General features: G+C 29.1%; 2 protein-coding genes across 4 annotated transcripts in view; both read right to left on the bottom strand.

Moving 5' to 3' along the window:
* Positions 1–7,490: 7,490 nt before the first annotated feature.
* The window catches only part of LOC132919152 (uncharacterized), a 52,712-nt gene continuing 35,329 nt past the window's right edge, over positions 7,491–24,873 (bottom strand). For 2 of the 3 annotated variants that reach the window (XM_060980500.1, XM_060980518.1), the window contains exons 2-7: positions 11,929–12,201; positions 11,421–11,625; positions 9,976–10,367; positions 9,183–9,366; positions 8,820–9,116; positions 7,491–8,381 (exon numbers count right to left, since the gene is read on the bottom strand). In XM_060980500.1, coding sequence (XP_060836483.1) covers positions 7,629–8,381; positions 8,820–9,116; positions 9,183–9,366; positions 9,976–10,367; positions 11,421–11,625; positions 11,929–12,182 — 2,085 coding nt within the window. In that variant the 5' untranslated portion in view covers positions 12,183–12,201 and the 3' untranslated portion in view covers positions 7,491–7,628. Of the gene's footprint in view, positions 8,382–8,819; positions 9,117–9,182; positions 9,367–9,975; positions 10,368–11,420; positions 11,626–11,928; positions 12,202–12,425; positions 13,298–24,873 lie in introns of those variants that run through there. The other variant, XM_060980509.1, reaches the window with a different exon arrangement.
* Positions 20,759–22,084, bottom strand: LOC132919164 (uncharacterized). The gene is made up of 2 exons (XM_060980533.1): positions 21,721–22,084; positions 20,759–21,661 (listed from the first exon to the last, which is right to left on the bottom strand). Exons 1-2 carry the CDS (start codon positions 21,865–21,867, stop codon positions 21,398–21,400), a joined length of 411 nt encoding a protein of 136 aa, XP_060836516.1. The 5' UTR covers positions 21,868–22,084; the 3' UTR covers positions 20,759–21,397.

Raw genomic sequence — 24,873 nt, 5'->3', positions numbered from 1 at the left:
ATATAACATATTCATCCTCAGTAATAAATAGCTACTCCATTAAGTTACTAATAACTTTTTTTTTAGTTTTTTTTTTTTACAATTGTGTTTAAAAAGCTACCTATATATCTATGTATACATTGTATATAATATTATTGATAAAAATATAGCAATAATTAATACAGTTATAAAATGATTCTGTTGTAAGTTTTTAATGTATAATAAAATGTATCTTTTTTTAATTTGATTATTTAAAAATCCCTATAACATTTTAGTCATCCTCACTATTTTAATTTAAAAATCAATTAAATCAATTTAAATCATATTATAATTTATGTATTGTTATTACAGGTTGACATTGATTATCAGTGCCTTCATAAGGAAGCTTCAAATATATGTTAAATATGTTTGATAACTTTAAAATCAAAACTAATTAAAGTAATAATTTATCAAAGGCTAAAAGGTCCAACAAATAAAGTTGTACAATGATAGCATATTAATAGTAATGATAATAATATTCATGTATGAAAAACACTACAAGAAAAAATAATATTATGCTCCATAAGTTTTCCTTCGAGTAACTGTACAAAAAAATTCTAGCGTCAATATAGAAAAAATTTTATAAGCTCATGAAATTTAATTGTTTACGAAATCGCGTAAAATAATGGTATATTACAAATTAATATAGTTAATAATATAATATATCCTACTAATTATCCTAGACTGACAAATCACCTCCATTCAGAATCGTTTTTCGTATACAATGATATGTCATTTTTTTTTTTACAGTTTCTTGAAGGAAAACTTATGGAAAACCTTGTACTAGGTTTTTTAACCTTAGGTATAAATCATAAAAAATTTACGAATTTTCAACTTCAAAATTCCTAGCAAATTTTCGTCAAACATCAAAGTATTATTTCTACTCCAAAACTTGATGACAGACAAAAAAAACATACCCCATTGTAAAATCAATACATTCTTCACTTAGGTAGTTCAGAATCGAAAAAAAAATTAATATTATTATATATATACCTAAAGCAGTCTGCAGTGTACCATGTGACTACTGATTAGTATAATTATTTGACTTATTATTATAATAACTATATACCTATATGGTTATATTATATAGCATCATATAATATAATATAATATTATTAAGGTACCTAGTATATGAACAAGGTCGGTGGTGGTAAACTTAGCCATGATAAATAGTTGACATCGTGATGAATTTACAACGATCTTTGTCGCATGAAAAGTTTGAAATGATTAGTTTACGAGACACCACACTATACATGAGAAACAACAGGAACGGAATATGATTACAAGTCACTTCCACACGTTTATTGGCGATGGTCCGTGTACTAACGGAGACGGCGGCCAACAGCAATCTCAATCAAATGGTAATCGCTTATACAAAAAACATCACAACGGCTCTGGATGATGGTTTAATGAATACGAAACCGAAGACACATTGCATGTACCTATACGGCTATACAAAGATGAAAACGTCTAGACGAGTATAATATATATCTAAATTCGGTTTGCGTTTGTGGGAGGCGACGGAACAACAACCTGTGCTACACCAGCAATCAGAAACGTACGCACACAATATATGTATAATCAGTTAGTATCAGTGTATGTGGTGACTGAGATATAGCACCGGCCGGCATCGTTCCAAGTGTAAATTATGGTATTTTTCGATAACGGCGTAAACAGCGTGGAATCATACAAAGACGCAATATGTCGCTGTCGACGATACAGAAGTTGACGAACCGACGACGTACGTACAATTGTGGTACTCAGCCCGACTCAGGAGAAGACGTCGCATAGGACGACTGTTGCGAGCGGGATCGGGGGTACGCAAAAGAGGAGGCACTTCGCCACTTCGGAGTTTGGCGATAAATCACTAACGCACGTTCTCCGGCACCCCGTCGTGTGACGAGTTCACGATTGCCGGTGCCGTTCGATTATGGACGCGTTACATCCCCTCTGCATGGCGGCCAGCCGAACGACACCCGCAGTTTACAGTCACGCGGCCCGGCGGCGAGCGGTACCTGAGTGGACGACGATGCTGCCGCAACGACACCAATAACAGTTATGGCTATTGCAACTGATTAACGGCGAGAGCTCGACAATTAATCGTTACGAAACAATGCGACCGACTGCTTATAATGGTCACGAAACGTCATAAACAACGGTATAGTAAGAGCGAGACTGCATTGCGCGTACATAGGTAATAACGACAAACGGTAGAGAAGTTGGCGTGCGGCGATGGAACAACCGGCGAACAAGCCGGACAACATTGATAAAAATACTGAAGCGTTTAACACCGAGTAAGTGCCATGAAGTGGTGGCACACTCGGACGCATGTCATAATAATATATAAGAACGGGCCAGTATACGACGTATACCGCTGACGAATGGCCGAACACAATCTGGGACGCAGATAATACGGCGACCGATAAAGAAGCAGATCGAAATCGCAAATGGTATTAAGTAAAAAAATAAAAATAAATCAAATATCGTGTGATATGAGATTACGGGTACTCACAACCAATAATGGTCAACATGTTTTTGAGTGTTGCAGTGACGACGTTTAGTTGCGGTGGCATGACGGTACTGAACGAGATCCATGTATATAATGTTATATATATCTTAACTGTGGCAGTGATGACGATAATTATTTATTTATTATATATCAAAATATTGTAGTGACATAAAATTACATCACTGACACTGTGTCACGGACTAAACGGGGCACATTAATTTGCATCGGCATCGGCATGCACTCGGTATTATGCTGTATTATACACGCATCATACATATCAACCATCAGGCGTTTGTCTCGCCGGATGACAATTTAATTGGGATTGCCGTTTACCACCGCAACGCTGGCCTGTGAAATATTTCCGCCGCCGTCGTAACATGCCACTAACACCGTAATATAATATATGGTACTATTGTCGAGTGGCGTCATTAAACGCGCTTTTACTACAGCTAACCACCATGCCGCCAGAGTCTTTGAGTGGTCGAATAACGTGCGTAGTTAACTTACGCCCGGGCGAGGTCCCTGGTCGTTTTTTGCGGTTTTTCATCTAAAAAACGAAAATATACGTATTTTTAAGATGGAAGCGTACTCGCGATGCCTCTAAAAACGTGTTACCGTGCATGAGCGACTGTCGTACTCTCTTTCTAATCAAAAAAATGTTGAAAATCCAAATATTAAGTTCCTAAGTACGCTAAAACCACTTAAAAAAAAAAAAAATTCATATGCAGGTTTTCGCGGTGAAGGATTTATTTTTAGATTCGGAAACATTACACACATCGTGAGACGGGTTGCCGAAACCGTTTGCACGCAAAATAACACGAAATATTCGAGATTTTTTTTTATATTACGGCCGACCGCGGTCCCTAGTCGTTTTTTGCTGTTGAACTTTTCATAGACCAGTAGGCTTGTAAGGAGAATTGTGATCTAAAAATTAGTCCAAACTGGAACGGATATGAACCCTTCAACCCGCATTTCCCGCGAGAACACCACTAAAGGAAATGTATATCGAGATCGAGTTCATATCAACAACTATACCCTACAATGGAGAGACCGACCATTAAATCATACTTTTATACACGCGCGTTTATGCAAATACGACAATATTCGTGAAACGTAGTGCCTATTCGAAACATATACAAGCGGCAGCAGTGTGGACTAATATCGACGACTACATGCGTGGTGATTTTATATTGTCCACTGTCGGCACGAGACGGCTCACTCATCTCTCTCATGCATCGTGAACACCAACGGCGTACAACGACCGCATCCGCCCGCGCTCGGTAGCATAAAAACGAATTAAAGGCCGCGGGTCGCAACCACTGAAAACAAAACCGTCGAATGTCGATGGCTTGTACCGATAATCAAGACGGGTCACAAGCACATTATTATATCGGCCACTGATTGACAATAATACTACATATTATATAATATTACGTCACGTTTAAGCACATTCATATTAATAATATGCACAACGGACGTATCTAATACGACACAATTACAAGGTGACCTGTCCGAGTTTGCACTGTTATGACGAGTGATTTAGGCGTGAGGCGTCGTCCGGAAAAAGTGCATATACCTGGCCGTATCGATAACGAAACTGATGTGTCGCCGATAAAAAAACACGGCCTACGCACAAACGATCGGTATAATATTGGTGATGGAAAAGCATTGCGAACACCAAAACGAATGGTGCATCGTCGGGCGGCTATGAATTTTACGCACCAAAACGATACATGGTTTTGACTTTTGAGTGTACCAATAAACACTCATTACTCGATCAACACTAACCGATTTATTTTAATCTATATCATGAACTAATACATTATATAAAATATATTATAAACATAAATATGTTACTGTGAATGTCCGTAATTGGTGAGTGCTGACTGCTGACAATTGGTGAATGTTGAAAAATTAAAATAATATAGACATGTACTAGTGGATGTTGACATATACATTAGGATTTTGGTCAATGTTGACATAGGTTACGTATTCGCACAGAATATTATAATATAGTACTATAGAAGTATAGACAATAATATAAAATAGAAATTATATATTTAGTTATAAATATTAACAACTATTTTTATTAATTATGATTATTATTATTGAACATTGAACAATATTATACCATTTATACCTGTATTATTAATTTAAATTATGATTATTTTGCCATACAAAAATTATTACTTTAAAACAACGGCGAAAATTGTTCTACTTATTGCAACATGACAAACTGTCATGACATTTTGAACTGTATAAAATGCCAACATTTCTACAACCACACTTTTTTGTGGTGTACTTTGTGTTACAATTACATCTTGTATAGGTAGGTTCTAGAATTTTAGATAAGATCAGATTAAATAATATCGGAATTACCAACGTTCACCAATATCGTTATATAAATGTCGACATTCGCTAGTAATATCTATACAAACAGTACAAATTTAATCAATATGCCAATATTCACCAATGACTGGTGTATGACTGTCAGCACTCACCAATTGCAAACGTTCGCAGTAACATTTATTCAACGATTGCAATATATACCTGTAACATTTTACACAAGTACCTATACATGTATATTCATTTAATAATTTAATATTCTAATTACTTACGTTGTATTATAAAATAATATATGATTTATTATAACTTATAACTTGTCGGTCCATAAGGTTTGTAGTAACTTTACCTGCACAAGTTACTTTCGAACACTTCCAACGAATATTTGATTTATTTATTCTTAAAATGGTATGATAATAACCATATTAAATAATATAACTATATAAGATTTAGTTTATAGTTGTTTAGTTTTGGTTCATAGTGATAGTGTTCTCGTATTTCAGTGTGTAAATATTATATTCTACTGTGTTTCTGACGTCTGTGTCATCACTAAACCCATGTCTTGTACTGATTGCAATCACAATTTACGATCTAAAGTTTTGAGTAATTTAATTTAATCTTATTTAGTAAAACATATTTTCCGGTTTATTCATAGGTACTGTACAAAGTGTCCGCGGTCAATTTCTACCAATTTATTGTAACATTTGTAACCGTACAAAGTGACCGCGGTATCTAAAACTATATAACATTAAAAAAATTTTACCCTTATATTTGATAGTTAAATCACTATCAACTTTTGATTTTCAAATGGCAACCTATAATTAAAAAATGTCAAAATCAGTAGGGCTATATTTTTTTTATGAATAAAAACTTTGAAAAAGTAAATATTAATTTTTTTGTTTATTATGTAAAAATAATCACAAACAAATATATTAATAATATTGCCATTATAATAATTTTAATTCTAATTATGAATAAAAATTTAACATTTAAATATTTTATGAAAAAAAAATATGTATAAGAAAATAATATAATGCTCGATTGTACAAAGAATTAAAAATTATAATAATCGTAATATGCTCCACATACTCTCTATGATATTAAACATCAAACTATGTAGTATGTACAATTATTTGCTCTCAAATCATGTTTATTTCATAATATCTATTTTGCTTTTGTTCTTTTAGTGCTGGAGTTGTGCACCATCGGTTTAGATAGAGTAGTTTCAGTTAAATTAATACCTTGCATCCATAATTTTGTAGAACCAGCATAAGAAGATTGAGACAAGAATTATACCATGTATGTCCTTTATGTAGAGGACATAAAATTACTTATGAAAATTATTAGTTTTGACTATAACTATATACAAGATAGGTTTTTGTATTATACCTAACCATTAAAATATTTTATTATTTTTTATTTTCCAATTAATTTCTTTTTTTTATTAGTGTTAACTGTACCCTGGGCACCAAACGTTTATTAAATAGGAATTTTTATTCTATTAGTGATAACTGATAATCAAGAAAATGCTAGGTAGCTATAAAATTTATAATCATGTTATCAGACAAATTGTATCCACGAAATCAACATATTTTTAAAGAGCATACCAAGCGTAATTATAAAAATAATTTATATGAAATACCTTTCTTTTTTCTTACAGAGTTTTTATTATATTTTTTAAATTTGCTTTGTTGATGTTACAATAGTTTTTTTTATTTAGTAAATTTAATCATTGATTTTAAAATGCGTATTTTGGGTATATTAAAGGGTTCAAAATCATGGTATGCTGCTGCATGGGCTTACTAGGCCTACCTACCTCAAAAGTCTCTGCTTGAAATATAAAATAAAAATAAAATTTAATATTCAATTTATTTAAAATAAATTCAAACAGTTTACAGTCTTTATAGTTAGCTTCAGCCCCCAGAGTTTTTGGGTAAATGCATGTGCATAAAACATATTAGTACTAACTTATTTTTGCCTACAATAAAAAAAAATATGTTTCCTATAAACGAATAATCATTCAAATCAGTTGTAAACCAATAGAAACAATAAATAATAATCAAATTAAAAAAAATTTGCTATAAAACATTTTTAGGAATTTAGCCATCGCTAACTCAAAGGACTAATTAGACCTATGCAGGGTAGTATAGTTGTACAGCATTAGTACTTAGCTAATACAAATACAATATTATTATTAGCCATTATATAATATTATAATAGTATGGAGATTGCTGTGTAATTAGGTCATAGGCGGCTCAAAATTTCATTATTACAGGAGTAAAGGCGTTTTGGATAAATTATTATAAGGATAATTGTGCAGTTCATTATGAAAGATAGAGTTAAGTTAATACATAGAACATTAATGTTCTAAAATAAATTCACAAAAAACATAAAAATAGAAACGATTAAAAAAAAATTAGATTAAGAAATGCTAAACGATTTATGTTTATATATTAATGCTTATATTATCTATCATTATTTAGGTTGAATGCAAACATATTTTCTTTAAAGAAAAATAATCTAAGAAATACTTTATACAATTAGGTTGAAGCTTATTACAGAATGAATTGTTTATGAATGTTGAAAAATATATTTAGAGTGAACAAATATTGACTTCCAAGAAATAATAAATAAGTAAATATATTTGGAATAAAAATAAGATAGTTAAACATTTTTTTAAATACAGTAAAAATAATAAATAGTTAATTAATAAAAATCAACAATGATGTAAATTATATTTTTGAATTATACATTTAACTCAAACTAAATCATCAATATCTTTGCAAGACCCACCAGATAATGAATGATTTCCAGATGCATGTGTTGGCTTTCTAGCTTCTTGATTTTTCAGGGATTCATTTTCATATCCTTGAGAGCGTTTAGAATTAATTCCATGGTTGTGAAATGTTTCAAAGTTGTTTTGATTCTGAGAAACATTTTGCTGATTTCGCCAACTTGATTTAGAATCGCCATATCTGTTACCACTTTTATCATATATCCTACTACTAAACGGTCTTTTGATAGAGTTTTGTTCTAATGACACAACATGTAAATTTGTTTCATTATGGATTTTTATAGGTAATTCAAAACTATTATACATTTCTTTGTGCTGATTTGTTAATGGTTCTACACCCCGAGCACCATGTTTTTCTAAAGAATTCTTTTGATTAACATATTTTGAAGCAAATTGGCGTTGATGAATATTATTAAACTCATTTTGTGATGACAAATCAACCTTCTGTTTTCGCCAAGATTCATTTTTTCCTTTAATATTAAGACATATTTTTGTATCATTTTTACTGTGGAAAGTAGTTTTATTATCATCATTAAAACAACCATCATACAGATTAAATTTTGATATTTTATTGAACCGATCAAATGTATTATCTATCATCTTTCGTTCTTCTAAACTCCACTTATTATTGTTAACTAATTCATTTAATTTTATAGATAAGACATTCAGAAATTGATTGGGTCTGAATCCATTTACATGAAACAATGGTAAAGCAAACTAAAATCAAAAATAATAATTGTATTACTATAAACATAAGAAAAAAACAACATTTTATTTATGCACATAAACATCAACTATTATTAACAACAATAAGTTTCAAAAAATTATTCTGTTTATAATATAATTATGTAATATTTTTCTTTTTAATATATTTGTTAAGACAAAAAAAAAAATCAGTATTTACAAAATTATCTAACTTTTAATAAATTACTAATTATTTGATATATTAATATAACAGCTAGTTGAACAAAAAACTAGTAATAATAATTAATTACAAAAATATCAAAATTCAATAATTATTAAAAAGTCATTTTCTATAACTACTTTAACTGTACTTTTAAAATTAAAAAAGTGATAGGTAATGTAATAACTTAGATAGTTTTAGCATCCTAAAAAATATTATAAGTACAAAGTAAATAAATTTGATCAACTCACAATTAAATGATGTTTTTTCAATGCATTTTCAATATCTTGGTCAATATACATTTTTAAGTAGCGCATCATTTCTTTAGGATTATTTTCACAGTAATTGTAATATAACAATATTTGTGATAAAATAATAAGCCTTCTTTTTGGACTTGGAAAAACATCATACATCATTTTTAATGTTTGAACAAAAGGAAATTTATCGACAGGTTGTAATAGGCATTCTACTTTTACTAACTGCAGTGAACTTTTAAAATTTCCAGCAGACATTCCACGAGATAAATACATTTTTGCTTTTTCATAATCCTAAAATAAAACCAATATTTTGCTTTTTTTATTCATTTAATTATAATAAATTAATAAATATCATACCTTTTCGTGTTTTAAATAATATTTTCCTAAAACTTGATCCACACAGCATTTTCTAACATTAGTCAGTTTTGCAATTAAATTGTCCATCATAGATTTTGACAATAATTCTTTAGGATAATCAATACATATCATTAGACAAGAACAAAGCTGTTGTATATCATCTTTGGCTAATTCAACTGATTTTCTATCAATGACCAACCAGGTAAATACATAATATTTTTATTAAATAAATGAATAACTAATAAGTAAATACAACTAATAGGGATCACGGAGAAAATATAATTTATTTGATTATAGAATGTTTAAATTTAATTGAGTTTTACTGATAACCCACCTATGTCGTATTGAAAGATGCCGGTGACATGATCTTTTAAAGTTTTGAACGGTTCTATCAAGGGGCATACCCATGGGTAGGGGGTTCAAGTCTGAACCCCTTCCATTGATTGAAAGAATTTAAAATTCTTAAGGTGCAAACCACTGATTATATAATACCTTTTACATGTTAAAAAAATTTGGATACTCTCCCATTTGAAAAATTCCTGATACACACCTGGTTCTATCAATAAATAGCCTCCCTCATAAAATTAATCTAAGTTTTAACTGTGTACGACAAAGTTTGGTTAGTTCTTTAGATTTACTTTTTATGTAATTTAAAGACATATTGTATGTTTTCCAATAATAAAAAAAAAGAAAACATAAGTTTTTTAAAATTGCAACAGAACTTTTAAATTATTACTATTTTCATTACTTATCAATACCTTTTAGTTGATACGTATACAAAATAACTACTTACTTAGTAATATCATACGAAAGCTTATAATATTTGTTTGATTCTTCTCGGTTATATTTTAATTTATTAATAAATGCTATTTCCATGTAAATGTTAGAAGCTTGAATTAAAAGTCGAGCATTAGTATTTTTAGACCATATATTTGCAGCATTTATTTCATCATTGTCTGGCATTGTAAATCGTTCATAATAACGTCTTACAAGTCCTTTAGCTTTCAACCAAACTAGTATCCATTCAGGTTCAGTAGAATGAAGGGTTCTAGCTTGATCAGCAAATGTTAAAGCTATATCATTTCCTTTAGGAGGATACTCCATAAAAATTTTAGCTTTAACCGCACAAAGTGCAGCTTTCTCCACACAATTAAAACTATTAACTTCTTTAACATTCTTTAATAACTATAAAAGAAAAATACATTAGCTTAATAATTTCTAAAAATTATACATGTACAGGGTGATTCTGAATACTTTTTGAAATAATGAGTGTTTCATGATAAAAGAATCATTCTGTATATAAACATTGTCTCATTCTATAATTATAGACCATATTGAATGATATGATGTATAATTATAAAACATGTAGTTAACACTATTTTTAATTGGATCTTTATAAGATTTATAATAATACATTATTACACATACACAACATTTAAACAAAATAATCTATAATATTATGTAAGCTCCAACTTAAGATTTTAGGCTCTAAAATCGTATTAGAAGTGACATATGATGCAATAGTAACTCATTTTTTTTTTATATATACTTTAATATATTATAATATTAATGTATTTAACTATACCTAAACATAAGTAATAGGTATAACAAGAAAATATAATATTCTTATATAATATTAATCCTATTCATTTAGGTATACTAGCCTTATTTTAGATAGTTGATCTAATCTATCTAATCTAAATCCAGGGCTAGTGTTATGGGTAGGCAAGGTGGGGCATTTATCCAGGGCCTTGCACTTTTAATTACACCAATGTCATATAGGCTATAGGTGACTATAGTTAAATAAGTTTTGGCCAGCCTCACAAAAGGTAGCACTGGTCCTGTCTAAATCATCTTCAATACTTTAATGCTTAGCATAAAATCCATTACATTTCATCAATAAGACTAGATCAATAAATAACTTTAATTTGTAATGTATGTAAAATAATTATTTAAGTAGATTTAAAAAATATCAAAATAACGGGTATATTAGAATATTTAAACATATTATTATTTACATTGTATTGATAAATTCTAGAGCTTGTGTATACATATATTATATGATAATAATGAGAAGTTATTTGTTTTACTTATTACTTAATTACTGACTCATTTAATTTGTATATTTAAATTAAAATGGTTATTGGTTATTAGAATTATGATTTAAGAATTTAGTTATTAGTTATTATTGGTACTTAATATAATCATTAAATTAAACAATAAATAATTAAAATTCACCTTTTCTGAATCAATTTTCAATGATAATGCAATATAAGCATAGGTGGCATCAGCAATATGGCAATAAGCATTAGAGTACTGTACGTTTGACTCATCAAATTTACATGTTTTCATAAATTTAACAATGTTTTCAATTTCTAAATATGATTCCTTGTAACTTTTACTAATGTAAAGTTCATGACAAACTACCAGTTGTAAACAAAATCTAAAAAATATAATAATTTCACAAGATACTTTATTTATATTTATATGTATTATATGTTTAACTAATTAAATGCAGTGATGCCAAATTTATATGTCATGTGAAGCAATAACTTCACTTCTTAAATGGGTGGGTGGGTTGTAAGTGGTGGATGGGTATAAGTTTTAAAATTAATATAGATCTGTGTGAACAATGCCTAATAAATTATATTATGGTACCTGTCACTTGATTCTTTGTTTATTAATAAAATAATAATATAGAGAAATTAGGTTTTACATAAATAAATTTCTGACAGAAGACAGTTACCTGTTTAAATTGTATTCATCTTTCTTGTCAATGATCATTTCTAACTTTTCTCGAACCTTTTCAATGAGGTTAATCATAAGGTTTTGATTCCATCCTGTTAATTGTTGGATGTTCCACGAAAAAATGCTTTCATAATCATTTTCAATTTCCTTTAACTGCGTCCTATGACTTTCATCCAATCCAAGTTCATTCCAGTGGTCGTTGATTGACAAAGTGCCCACCTCATTGGATAAGTGTTCAACGCATCCAGCCATTTTTCAGTATACTACCTAACTAAATGAACAATAACATAGATAAATATTATTGGTGCATTAAATCGATATATTTAACTGCAATAACGAGTGGCTGTTATTGAATATATATAATAGTTATAATACACAGTTTTTCAAAAAAATCGTAATTAAATTAATGGGAAATAATACAATTTATTTATTAATAAGTAGGTGATTATAACTAATAATAAATTAATTAAACTACCAGATGGTCTGAATACTTACTCGCGAATTTGCCAATCACAAAAACATGAACTGTGCAATAATAACTTTAATTATATCTTTATCTATGCCTCAATGTAGGTACCTAATACCTAGTTACTACTTACATATTATAATTACTACCTTTGACCTTTGTCATATAACGGAGAAATTTAAAGGAATAATAATACTAATAATAGCAAACACCATCAAACTATCACAGAATAATGTACATTAAGAGACCGTCGTGGTAATAGTGAAACGTATAGAACACTCAAGAGATGGCGTTGAATTCCATCTCGCCGCCGTCGCGGTAGACCGTAACCACGCCCATCGTGTACGTGCCGGGACCGTGTATTGTAATCGCGGGAGAGGTACATGGTACATCAGGGATGGCCAACCCAAATGATCTTGCGGGCCACTTTGTAAATACATCACAATCTTGCGGGCCACATATAGGGTTGCCAAAATATTAATATAAGTAATCACATATTTTATTCAAAATTAGGCCACATATAAAAATATAAAAGAATTTAAAAAAAAATTAAAATATATAAAAGTTATAATAAAAGTATTTAATACAAAAAACATTACTATTTAGTGAGATATTTGTTTCTCAACTCGTTCACTAAGCTTTTTCAAATCAATAGAAATACTTGTATTTGCACACCGTAATTGATGTTGCAGGTTTTCATCTGTTAGGTTTGTGCGTGATTTATCTTTGGCGAATTTCATTTTCGAAAAAAACGATTCACAAGTGTAAGTCGATCCAAAAGCACTCACAACTTTTTGTGCCAGATTTCTCAAATTGGGAAAATGTTCTTTTGTGATATTAATATTATAAAAATCTATTTTTGATTTTGATGTTTCAAAAATGTGTTTTAATTCATTATTGCATTGTAAGTCAATGAGTTCCATCTGAAGATATTCTGGGGCCGAATTGACATCAGTATGAAAAGGAGATGAATATATTTCAAATATTGTCTTGTATTTGTCTAAATTAGTGAAACGACTTTCAAAAGCAGCTATAAGTTTCCTTATTTCTTGTGCATATTTAATGCTATCGATATGTTTGGAATTTTTCAATTCGTTTAGCAATGGAAAGTGTTGAACGTTATTATTTTTTAATTGAAATTCAAATAACAACAATTTCTTCTGAAATGCATTGATGTAATTACATGAGTCAATTATTAAATTATCTTTTGTTTGCGATACGTTGTTAATAATACTGCAGATACCGCGTTGCACGGGCATTCCAGAATATTCTATCGGCGCAAAAATATTTTTTTTTGTAAATATTTGATATATGTCGCGGGCCGCAAAACTTTCCAAGGCGGGTTGGCCATCCCTGTGGTACATTATTATTTCACGGCCGGTCGTTCAGAACTTTTCGCTACAGACCGTAAATTCTCAGCCATGAATTCTACACGGTGCGCTGGCTCGCTCCTAGCTCACAAGTCGCAAACCTATTTTTTAATTAAAGCTCCTGTTTGCTTCAAAATATTAACCAATCAATTAAGAATACCAATTATTATACACCATAACTCGATTTATATTTCTAATCCAATTACATATTTACATTTGAAAATACATGTAAAATAATAATTTCATTATGATTAAATAGATTTTTTAATAAAAGTGTCGCGTATTTTACGTTGTAACTTATTAATGACATGAAGGTCTTGTCACCCTCAAAAAACCCAGTTCACGCACACCACGGATATTTTGTCCCAGATCCCAGAAACATAGCCTTATTTTAGATAGTTGATCTAATCTAATTTAAATTATCCTCAATAGTTTATTATATAACATAAAAGCCTTATATTTCATCAACAAGATTAGATCAATAATTTTAATTTGTAATACATGTAAAATAATAGTTTAAATAGATTTAAAAAAAAATCAAAATATCTAACGGGTGTATTAGAATATTTAAAACATATTATTATTATTATTTACAATTGTATTGATCAATTATAGACTTTTTTTATACATATTTATATTATATATTTAAATGGTTATTGGCTATAAACTTATAAATTATAACTATGAATAGCCGAACAGGGCTAAGATTTATATGCAACAGCATGATTTTTTTGTAAATGATTTTGTCAGTATTTTTTATTATTTAGTCACGCGCGGACAGCCAAGTTGAATACACACGTTTTTATGCTTCCGTGTTATGTTTAAGGTAGTGTCGTTTAAACCTGTCAGAATTTTTCGTACCTTATATCAATCGACGCAGTTTTTAAAGCAGTTGTTAACCCCAGTGTCTACCAACTGCAAAAAAATCAACCTTCTTGTGGAAATAGATTTAAGTTTATTAAGTATACATATCGTTGTGCATGGTTATATACTTATATAATATACCTAATCTCACTGCAAGGCATCGCGAAGTCCAACTATGATGTATAATATATTGATACACGCACCCGTGTGCTTACAATATATGCATACTAATATTAATTGTATATTTCAACAAATAATTTAAAACGACGATTTCGATTTGTACTGTGTAATGATGTGCGCTTACTGCTTAGCCATCATATATCTTAAATGTTAAATGTATAATAAATAATATTTAATAGTATACAATAATATATATAATAATTGATAGCTTTAAATATAAGATAAAACTCACACATATGCACATATACACACACACACACACTTATCTGTATAAGAATTAGATATATAAGGAGACTGGTAGTCGCCGACAGGCCGGTGGTATGTTGTAGCCGTCTTTTTGTATAAGGATTCATAAGCGAGTGTAAAAGACTACGCAGATCGTTATACAAAAGGCGTATACAATTAAATATAATTGTTAAAATTTGTTAAAACATTTGTTAATATATAATTCATGTCTTTATAAAATAAAGTTAAATATAAATAGTTAATTTAAAAATAAAGTTATAATTATTTTAATATATAAATCAATCACATCCCATTATATCTTGAATACGAACTGCGATTGCAACAAGCAAGTTGACACAGGAATCAGAGAGGTAATATCATCAATTTATAATTATTTAACAAGTAATGATTTAGAGATATATAATAGTCCCCGACTAACTTACTAGCATTTTTCTCAATCATTACAAAGTGGCGCCCAACTAGCGGTTCTTACCGCGTTTAAAAATCCCCGAAATAATAATAATAAAAATAATAAAATTGCAAATAAAACAAACATATTTTTTAACAAATGTTACAAAATAATAGTAATCAGGAAAATGAAATAGAAGAACCAATTTTTGTTTCACTGCCAAATGAAATAAACAAAGTTAATAAACCTCAATTAATTTTAGAATTAAATAAAAGAAATTTAAATAGTGTAGGAACAGTTGCAGAACTTAAAAATTGATTATTAAAATATTTAAACGGTGAATCTTGCCCGGACGATTTTGCAAAAATAAATGAAAATTATCAAAACTTAAATAATCAAACCAAAACGAATAAAATGGAGGGTAAAAAACCTTATTTCAAACCTAACATATTTTCCGATTCTTCATCTGATAGTATAGATGCGTTTTTAAAAAATATCAAAGAGCAGCTTCTATTAATGGCTGGTCTGAACAAGAAAAATTGCAATTCATACCTGCATTTTTAGAGGGCCCAGCATTAACTTTTTATGAAAACATCAAAAATCAAAATTTCAATAAATGGGCTGATTTAGAAAAACAACTTCGAAATGAATTCGAACACATTGCTCATAAAGATATGCTTCGATTATTAATCGAAAAAAGAAAGCAATTAGATGATGAACTACCTATGGCATTTAATAATGTAAAACAGTGGCGTATTTATGGGGTGGGGGGGGGGTGCTGGGATTCCCCCCCAAAGAATTATTGAATGCGTCTGGAGACCTTAAATTTTAAATATATCAATAATATAATAATAATTATAGTAAATTATAATAATAAAGAAAAAAAAATGTAACAATTAATTGAGTGTTCAATTTTATTTATTTATTAATATATAAAACTAATTAGTTTAAAACTTTTAATAAAACCAGTGTACAATAATATTAGGGTTTTTGACTATGAAAAATTGAAATACGGGCAAATTATAAAGAAAAAATATTACTAAATACTAATCATTTTTATTATTATTAAGCCCGGATCACACTATGTATTTTATCGGTTGTATACGTTTCCGCAAATCGGTCTGTCTGGCCCCGATAACGCGTTTTATATTATATTATAGATATATTATATTATATGTTGCAGATTTTATCTGTGTATTATTATGTTATTCGTGACGAATGAGTGACACACAACGTGTGGTCTTATTTTGATTTTATATTTGGTAGTTAATACTTATGGTTACGAGTTATACAGTGAAATGGAGCCATTAAAAAAAAAAATAAAGACTTTAGATTCTTATTTTACGAAGTCAAACGAAAGCAAAGTAAGTATTACTTTGAATTATATTTAAATTAATTATTACCTACGCAATACGAATTAATTTAATCAGTATATTAAATTCAAAATTGTATAATATAATAATATTATATTAATGAATTACAATTTACAAATATTATACCACAAAAAATTATTATTATACTACTATTATATTATTATATGTACTATAAACATATTACGTAGTTAATAGTTTTAACAATTTTCAATTTATTACATCGATTAGGAAGAAGTTATACGACTACGGCGAGCATACACACAATAAAATTATTTTAGTCTTTTTCTTTTTTTTTTACTAGAAAACTGTAATATTTGCTGGTCTATTGTCATAAATCATAATATAATATTGTTATCATTGACTCCTCGTATAAATATTTTAATAATTTGTAATATTACGATATTAGGTACATTAAAACTACACTACCTACTACGGTATTACTATTACACTTTATACTAACGTCTAAAATGTTTTGTGCTCCATTTTCTTTAAATCTCACAAGTCACTTACGAATATATAATTTAATTTATAATATTCTTGTAGTATAATTTATAATTTATAATTTCAGTTCAAATGACATTGCATTTTTTATCAATAAAAGATTACAGCTTACTGAAATTAATGATATATTAACGAATCTTTGGAAATTATGATATGACACCCCCCCTAAAAAAAATTGTAAATACGCCACTGATGTAAAAAATATTAATGCGTTTCCCATGGCCGACAATTATAAAAATAGAACAACTATGATATATGTATATAAAATAGTTATCAGTTTTAAATCGACCAAAATAATATTTTCAAAGATTATATTAAAGTATTAAAATAAGCTATATAATATACACACACACAATCGTATTATTATATTACAATAACAGTTATTCGGTTATTTTACAATCGACATTCGATTGAATGACAACGCGCATTACGGAGCTATACCTACCTAATCTACGCTCTGAAACATTGAAGCCTGAAATAGAATAAGGTAATTAGGTAAATATTCTAATAGAATTTATTTAAAATTTAACGATTATGAAAAATTATTAGCATTAATATTGTGTCATTTTTCCCGTTGTATTTTATTATTTTATTTTAATTTATGCACAAATTTGCGTACTTCTGGATTAAAGGACATCAAAACACTAATTTTTTGTTTTTAATTTTAAGTTTATTGGTGTATTATTGTAGTTAACACAATGAAAAATGTTTTGGTTAAAATCCGAAGTTAAAAAAATGATTATTTAACAAAATAATGAGAGTAGATGGATAGCCGCGTGACGTCATAGAGCCGACGACCGAGCAGTCGCCTATGTTTTACGCGTAAAAGTAGTTTGATTTACACAATGATATTAATAACTTAAAATTGTATTTAAGAATTTTTTTTTCATAATCCGAAGTATATTTATGTGCTTAAGACGATGGTGTGATTTAAAATTGAATATACTTGTTGTTGCATACATATTATATACATAATACATATTATATTATATGCTTACATTCTAATGCGAGGACGCATCAAAAAAGGGCTAGGGTGGATGTAATGATGTGCGCTTAGCCATCATATATCTTAAATGTTAAATGTATAATAAATAATATTTGATAGCTTTAAATATAAGATAAAACTCACACATATGCACATATACACACGCACACACTCTTATCTGTATAAGAATTAGATATATAAGGAGACTGGTAGGCGCCGACAGGCCGGTGGTGTGTTGTAGCTGTCTTTTTGTATAAGGATTCATAAGCGAGTGTAAAAGACTACGTAGATCGTTATACAAAAGGCGTATACAATTAAATATAATTGTTAAAATTTGTTAAAACATTTGTTAATATATAATTCATGTCTTTATAAAATAAAGTTAAATATAAATAGTTAATTTAAAAATAAAGGTGTAATTATTTTAATATATAAATCAATCACATCCCATTATATCTTGAATACGAACTGCGATTGCAACAAGCAAGTTGACACAGGAATCAGAGAGGTAATATCATCAATTTATAATTATTTAACAAGTAATGATTTAGAGATATATAATAGTCCCCGACTAACTTACTAGTATTTTTCTCAATCATTACAACTGTACTTTTAGGTGTTTTATTTTTTAATTATAATATTTTGTTTCTTTCGATTGAACTTGTTAACATTTTAAATAACGCTAATAATACCTAAATTAACTTAACAAAATTTAATTTAGGTAGTTATATAAAGTCAGTGAGTTTAATATATACACGCGTTCGCACGTCGAATATTCCCAAGAACTGTACAATAATAAATATATAATATATTATTATATCATCTGTAAACTATTTTTGATCGATTAAGTGGCGTAACTGGGAAAAAATCTAGGGTGGCAATGTATAATGAATGTAATATATTTATTATTAACAAAACCCTGACACCCCTCCTCCCGATTAAAATATATACCTTTACCTCTCAAAAAATTGTCAGGGGCGGAAGCGCCAACCTAGCCACCCATAATTACGCCACTGGATCGATTGATTATGCGACAACAGTATTACTAATCTTTTCTAGGTAGGCATTTTTTTTTTAGAAAGAGTTATGTCCAGTCGTTCAATTATAATAATATGTGCCTATATAACTGAATAATTTTAATTATATTTTCCTTACAGGCTCCTTTCTTTTGTTCGAATGTTTCTTGGAATTTACTCGGTGCCTAGGGCAGGGACCCAACTCATGGTGCTATTGGAACTATCACGTGGTGGATTAAATGATCGTTAGTTCTAAATTTAACGATAACGGACGTCGGACGATGCTATTCGACCGCTAGATAGAACTATACCATAATGTTTTACAATAATATGAATATTTTAAAGTTGTAATATTCTACATAGCTATAACTCACTTTAAAATGATAATATCAATAAACTGCATAATGAATATAGTATATAATATAATATTTTCCTATAATTCAATAATTGAATTCATATTATAGCCAACTACTGAATAGTGAACAGTGAATACCATTAAACCTTAAACCTTTGTTAAATTATATCGAAGTATAGGTAACAAATTCAGGGCTGGGCAAGATACTTCAAAAAAAGTATCTAAATACAAGCTACAAGATACATTTGTGACTAGTATCAAATTTCTTAATTTACCTTGGATACAATTTTATCATATATAATTTATATTATATTATAGGTTTTAAATGTATAATAATACGGTATGCATTGATCATTAACAATATAAATTCAAATAACATTAGATACGCTTAAAACAATAATACTAATAATAGACAAACGAAATAATAGGTAAAAAGATTTACAGTCTATAAAAAAATTACGTACACAATAAGAAAATGTTATAAAAAAAAATAAATATATTTATAAATTAGCAATGTTTACTTATTATCTATTAAATGTTCAAATGTAGGTAATTTATATAAATATTTAATTATATTATTTATATCCCATGTTTTGAAATAAATTCCTGGTTACCTTTTAAAGAGACTAATTTTTTAAAAGTATCATCTGACATATTAGATGCATAATAAGCACGAGACAGACAGAGAATATGAACGGACAGTCGTCAGTCGGCGACCAGTGATCAACGAAGTCTTATTACTGATATAATATTTTCACCAGACACCTAAGTTACTTTAATCTAATATATTACTATCTAACATATTATTACTAATTGGGCAATTGGGAAAATTGTTATATAAATGAAATATGAAACATATTTTTTGAATATAGGTATCTAGTATCTTAATCATAAAAAGATACTAGATACAAGTCAATAAAGTATTTAAATACCCGATACAAGATACATTCAAATTATGTATCTCGATACAAGTTACAAGATACAATTGTATCTAAGATACGTATCTTAATTGCTAGTATCTAAGATACTGCCCAGCCCTGGTAACAATACAACAAATATTATGATAATTAAATATTTGCTTGCATAAATTCACAAATATATTGGTTTTATTGAATAAATATACATAAATTATGTAAGATTTAATTACGATTATTCAAATTTATCTAACATTTTAACAATAAAAAATATTTCGATACAAATTATATCTAATATTTACAAAAAAAAAAACAAAGGAAAGCAAAAAAAACGATTATCAGGTTATATTACAATTATACAAATTATACCTAACATTTTACACAAGTCAATAATAAATATTATAAAACAAAGGAAAAAACGGTTATATTATACTTAACTAACAAATTATAATTACATATTACAATTTTATATCTTAGTTAAAAATATAGGCACATATTCATTTGCACAAGTATTATTATTTAATAGGATATCGTTTCTAGTAATACCGGGACACCAAAAAATAAATACAATACAATACAGAAATCAAAATCGATAATGCGAGATTCAACCTCACTCTGTTGAATCTGATTGAAAAAATAATTACACCACGAGCGTATATCGTATACCGACTCGTGTTGCACTACCATAAAATTTTTTATATTCAATATTTTATTATTAATGTTCAACATAAACGATTCTAAGAAAATCTGTATTAAAGGGTGCTCTTCGATATGTAATATTATATTATATATCGCATTTATAAGAAAATCTAAATAACTAAAAAATTTAACGCATAAATTTTCACGTTATTTAAGATTGAAATACATACATCTACTAATAGTGCTTTTAAATAATCTAATAAGCTAGAAATGGTGCCTATATTTTTAAATGTTAGGTTTAATTTATTTATAAATACTTCATCTTCGTTGCCGTCGTCAAGCTTGAAATCATAGAAATTCAACGACTTCGAATATTCCAGCGCGGCTGAGATTTTGGATATATCGTACGCGTTTAATTGATATATTTCATTAATCTATAAACACGAAAAATTAATATAACATAATGATAATTAGATACAAAAAAAATACATACATTTTCAAACATGGAGTCAATTATATCTTCTTCCGTGGCTTCTTCTATGTCCATTGGTGGTGCTTGAGTGGGAATTTTTTCGATCTCCATTATGGTCGACGGCAAACTTGAAAAAACCGGCTCATGGGGTGAATTTAGCGGCGACATATTGTCGTATGGTACCGGAGAAACTATATTATTGTGCGAAATATTAGAACTCGGTACATACGACAATGATGTGCTGACTGTATTCGAATATGGTACGTACGGCTCATCCGGAGATATAATTTGATTATCGAGAGAGATATTCAGAGATGCATTTGAAATTGACAAATAAACATAGGGTGATAGATCATACCCGAAAATGTGCAGTATTAATACCCAACATTAAATTAAGTCATTGAATACCAATGAGTGAATAGACTTCAATAAGAATATGAATCTATTATGTTACTTACTTTTATATACCACTGAAGATTGGCCAGCTGCCTTAAAAACAATAAAATAAGAAAAACACATATTTCACAACAATATGGAACACAAGTAGACTGCTATGTACTTCTACCACCAGCATTCGAATTGGGCATCGTTTGATTTGCCATTCTACCAAATATACAGGAAATTAAGAAGCCACAAAAGCTTAACCGGCCACGTTCTGGACATGGTCGTACAAAAAGTCTGGATGTCCTTATGAATTCCGGTATTACGTACACTGGCCACAATGACACAACAACAAATGTCTTGATTTATCATACCTAAAAAAAGTAAAGCGGAAAGAAAAAAGATAAAAAAAAAATCATGATCTGTCCTCTTCATTCTATGGACCCTCATCAAGTCATCAAAACGTGTCGAAGAAACTATCATTAGCAAAAGTAAAATTAGAAAAACCATTCGGTAACTCGACTGTACTACACCTTCTTCGTCAATAAAAATCGAATTTCAAAAACAAAATAAAACAGTGACTAAAAAATCAAAAAGGATAAAGAAGAAAGAAGTGAATAATATTAAATTAGAAAACGATTCATTTGTTAACACTTTGATATGTCAAGATAATAACTTACAATCAGAAAAAGTATTATCTATCTGCCAATTCTGAATTCAATGTTGACTGAAAACACATCAAAATTATTTAACAAATATTTTACTATATCTTTTCAACAGACCATAGTAGTAATCGCGAATAACTCAAATGTAAATTTACTATGTGAATACTTTTACAACGAGCAACCGCCTAGATTACAAAGGAATAGTACCAATGATTACCATAAATTCATTCTTGTATCAAAGCTACAAGATAATATTATGTCGGTTTTATCGATCACCGACGATCTTGACAATGACGTATCACCTAAATCTGATTTATGTGAACGTTAAATATCCTTGCACATTCGCGTGCTCTAGATGTTCTAGATTTATTAACTTTTTATCATTTTTTTTTTAAAAGATATCCAATAATGGGTAATTAAGTAGCAGTGTACACCGATCAGTCAAGACTTGGATCCTGCATTGACAAATAAACATAGGGTGATAGATCATACCCGAAAATGTGCAGTATTAATACCCAACATTAAATTAAGTCATTGAATACCAATGAGTGAATAGACTTCAATAAGAATATGAATCTATTATGTTACTTACTTTTATATACCACTGAAGATTGGCCAGCTGCCTTAAAAACAATAAAATATGAAAAACACATATTTCACAACAATATGGAACACAAGTAGACTGCTATGTACTTCTACCACCAGCATTCGAATTGGGCATCGTTTGATTTGCCATTCTACCAAATATACAGGAAATTAAGAAGCCACAAAAGCTTAACCGGCCACGTTCTGGACATGGTCGTACAAAAAGTCTGGATGTCCTTATGAATTCCGGTATTACGTACACTGGCCACAATGACACAACAACAAATGTCTTGATTTATCATACCTAAAAAAAGTAAAGCGGAAAGAAAAAAGATAAAAAAAAAATCATGATCTGTCCTCTTCATTCTATGGACCCTCATCAAGTCATCAAAACGTGTCGAAGAAACTATCATTAGCAAAAGTAAAATTAGAAAAACCATTCGGTAACTCGACTGTACTACACCTTCTTCGTCAATAAAAATCGAATTTCAAAAACAAAATAAAACAGTGACTAAAAAATCAAAAAGGATAAAGAAGAAAGAAGTGAATAATATTAAATTAGAAAACGATTCATTTGTTAACACTTTGATATGTCAAGATAATAACTTACAATCAGAAAAAGTATTATCTATCTGCCAATTCTGAATTCAATGTTGACTGAAAACACATCAAAATTATTTAACAAATATTTTACTATATCTTTTCAACAGACCATAGTAGTAATCGCGAATAACTCAAATGTAAATTTACTATGTGAATACTTTTACAACGAGCAACCGCCTAGATTACAAAGGAATAGTACCAATGATTACCATAAATTCATTCTTGTATCAAAGCTACAAGATAATATTATGTCGGTTTTATCGATCACCGACGATCTTGACAATGACGTATCACCTAAATCTGATTTATGTGAACGTTAAATATCCTTGCACATTCGCGTGCTCTAGATGTTCTAGATTTATTAACTTTTTATCATTTTTTTTTTAAAAGATATCCAATAATGGGTAATTAAGTAGCAGTGTACACCGATCAGTCAAGACTTGGATCCTGCATTGACAAATAAACATAGGGTGATAGATCATACCCGAAAATGTGCAGTATTAATACCCAACATTAAATTAAGTCATTGAATACCAATGAGTGAATAGACTTCAATAAGAATATGAATCTATTATGTTACTTACTTTTATATACCACTGAAGATTGGCCAGCTGCCTTAAAAACAATAAAATATGAAAAACACATATTTCACAACAATATGGAACACAAGTAGACTGCAATGTACTTCTACCACCAGCATTCGAATTGGGCATCGTTTGATTTGCCATTCTACCAAATATACAGGAAATTAAGAAGCCACAAAAGCTTAACCGGCCACGTTCTGGACATGGTCGTACAAAAAGTCTGGATGTCCTTATGAATTCCGGTATTACGTACACTGGCCACAATGACACAACAACAAATGTCTTGATTTATCATACCTAAAAAAAGTAAAGCGGAAAGAAAAAAGATAAAAAAAAAATCATGATCTGTCCTCTTC

The sequence above is a fragment of the Rhopalosiphum padi genome, chromosome 1 (assembly GCF_020882245.1).
Source record: "Rhopalosiphum padi isolate XX-2018 chromosome 1, ASM2088224v1, whole genome shotgun sequence".
Lineage (NCBI taxonomy): Eukaryota > Metazoa > Arthropoda > Insecta > Hemiptera > Aphididae > Rhopalosiphum > Rhopalosiphum padi.
The sequence above is the reverse complement of the archived record's forward strand: the minus strand, read 5'-3'. Positions and strand labels throughout refer to the sequence as shown.

What these genes read in the sequence shown, in the direction of transcription:
- LOC132919164 (XM_060980533.1), bottom strand. Translation starts at nt 21,867, where the DNA reads ATGTCGCCGCTAAATTCACCCCATGAGCCGGTTTTTTCAAGTTTGCCG. An exon ending in TTGACTCCATGTTTGAAAAT is followed by an intron (nt 21,662 to 21,720) that starts GTATGTATTTTT and finishes TCGTGTTTATAG; the next exon opens with ATTAATGAAATATATCAATT.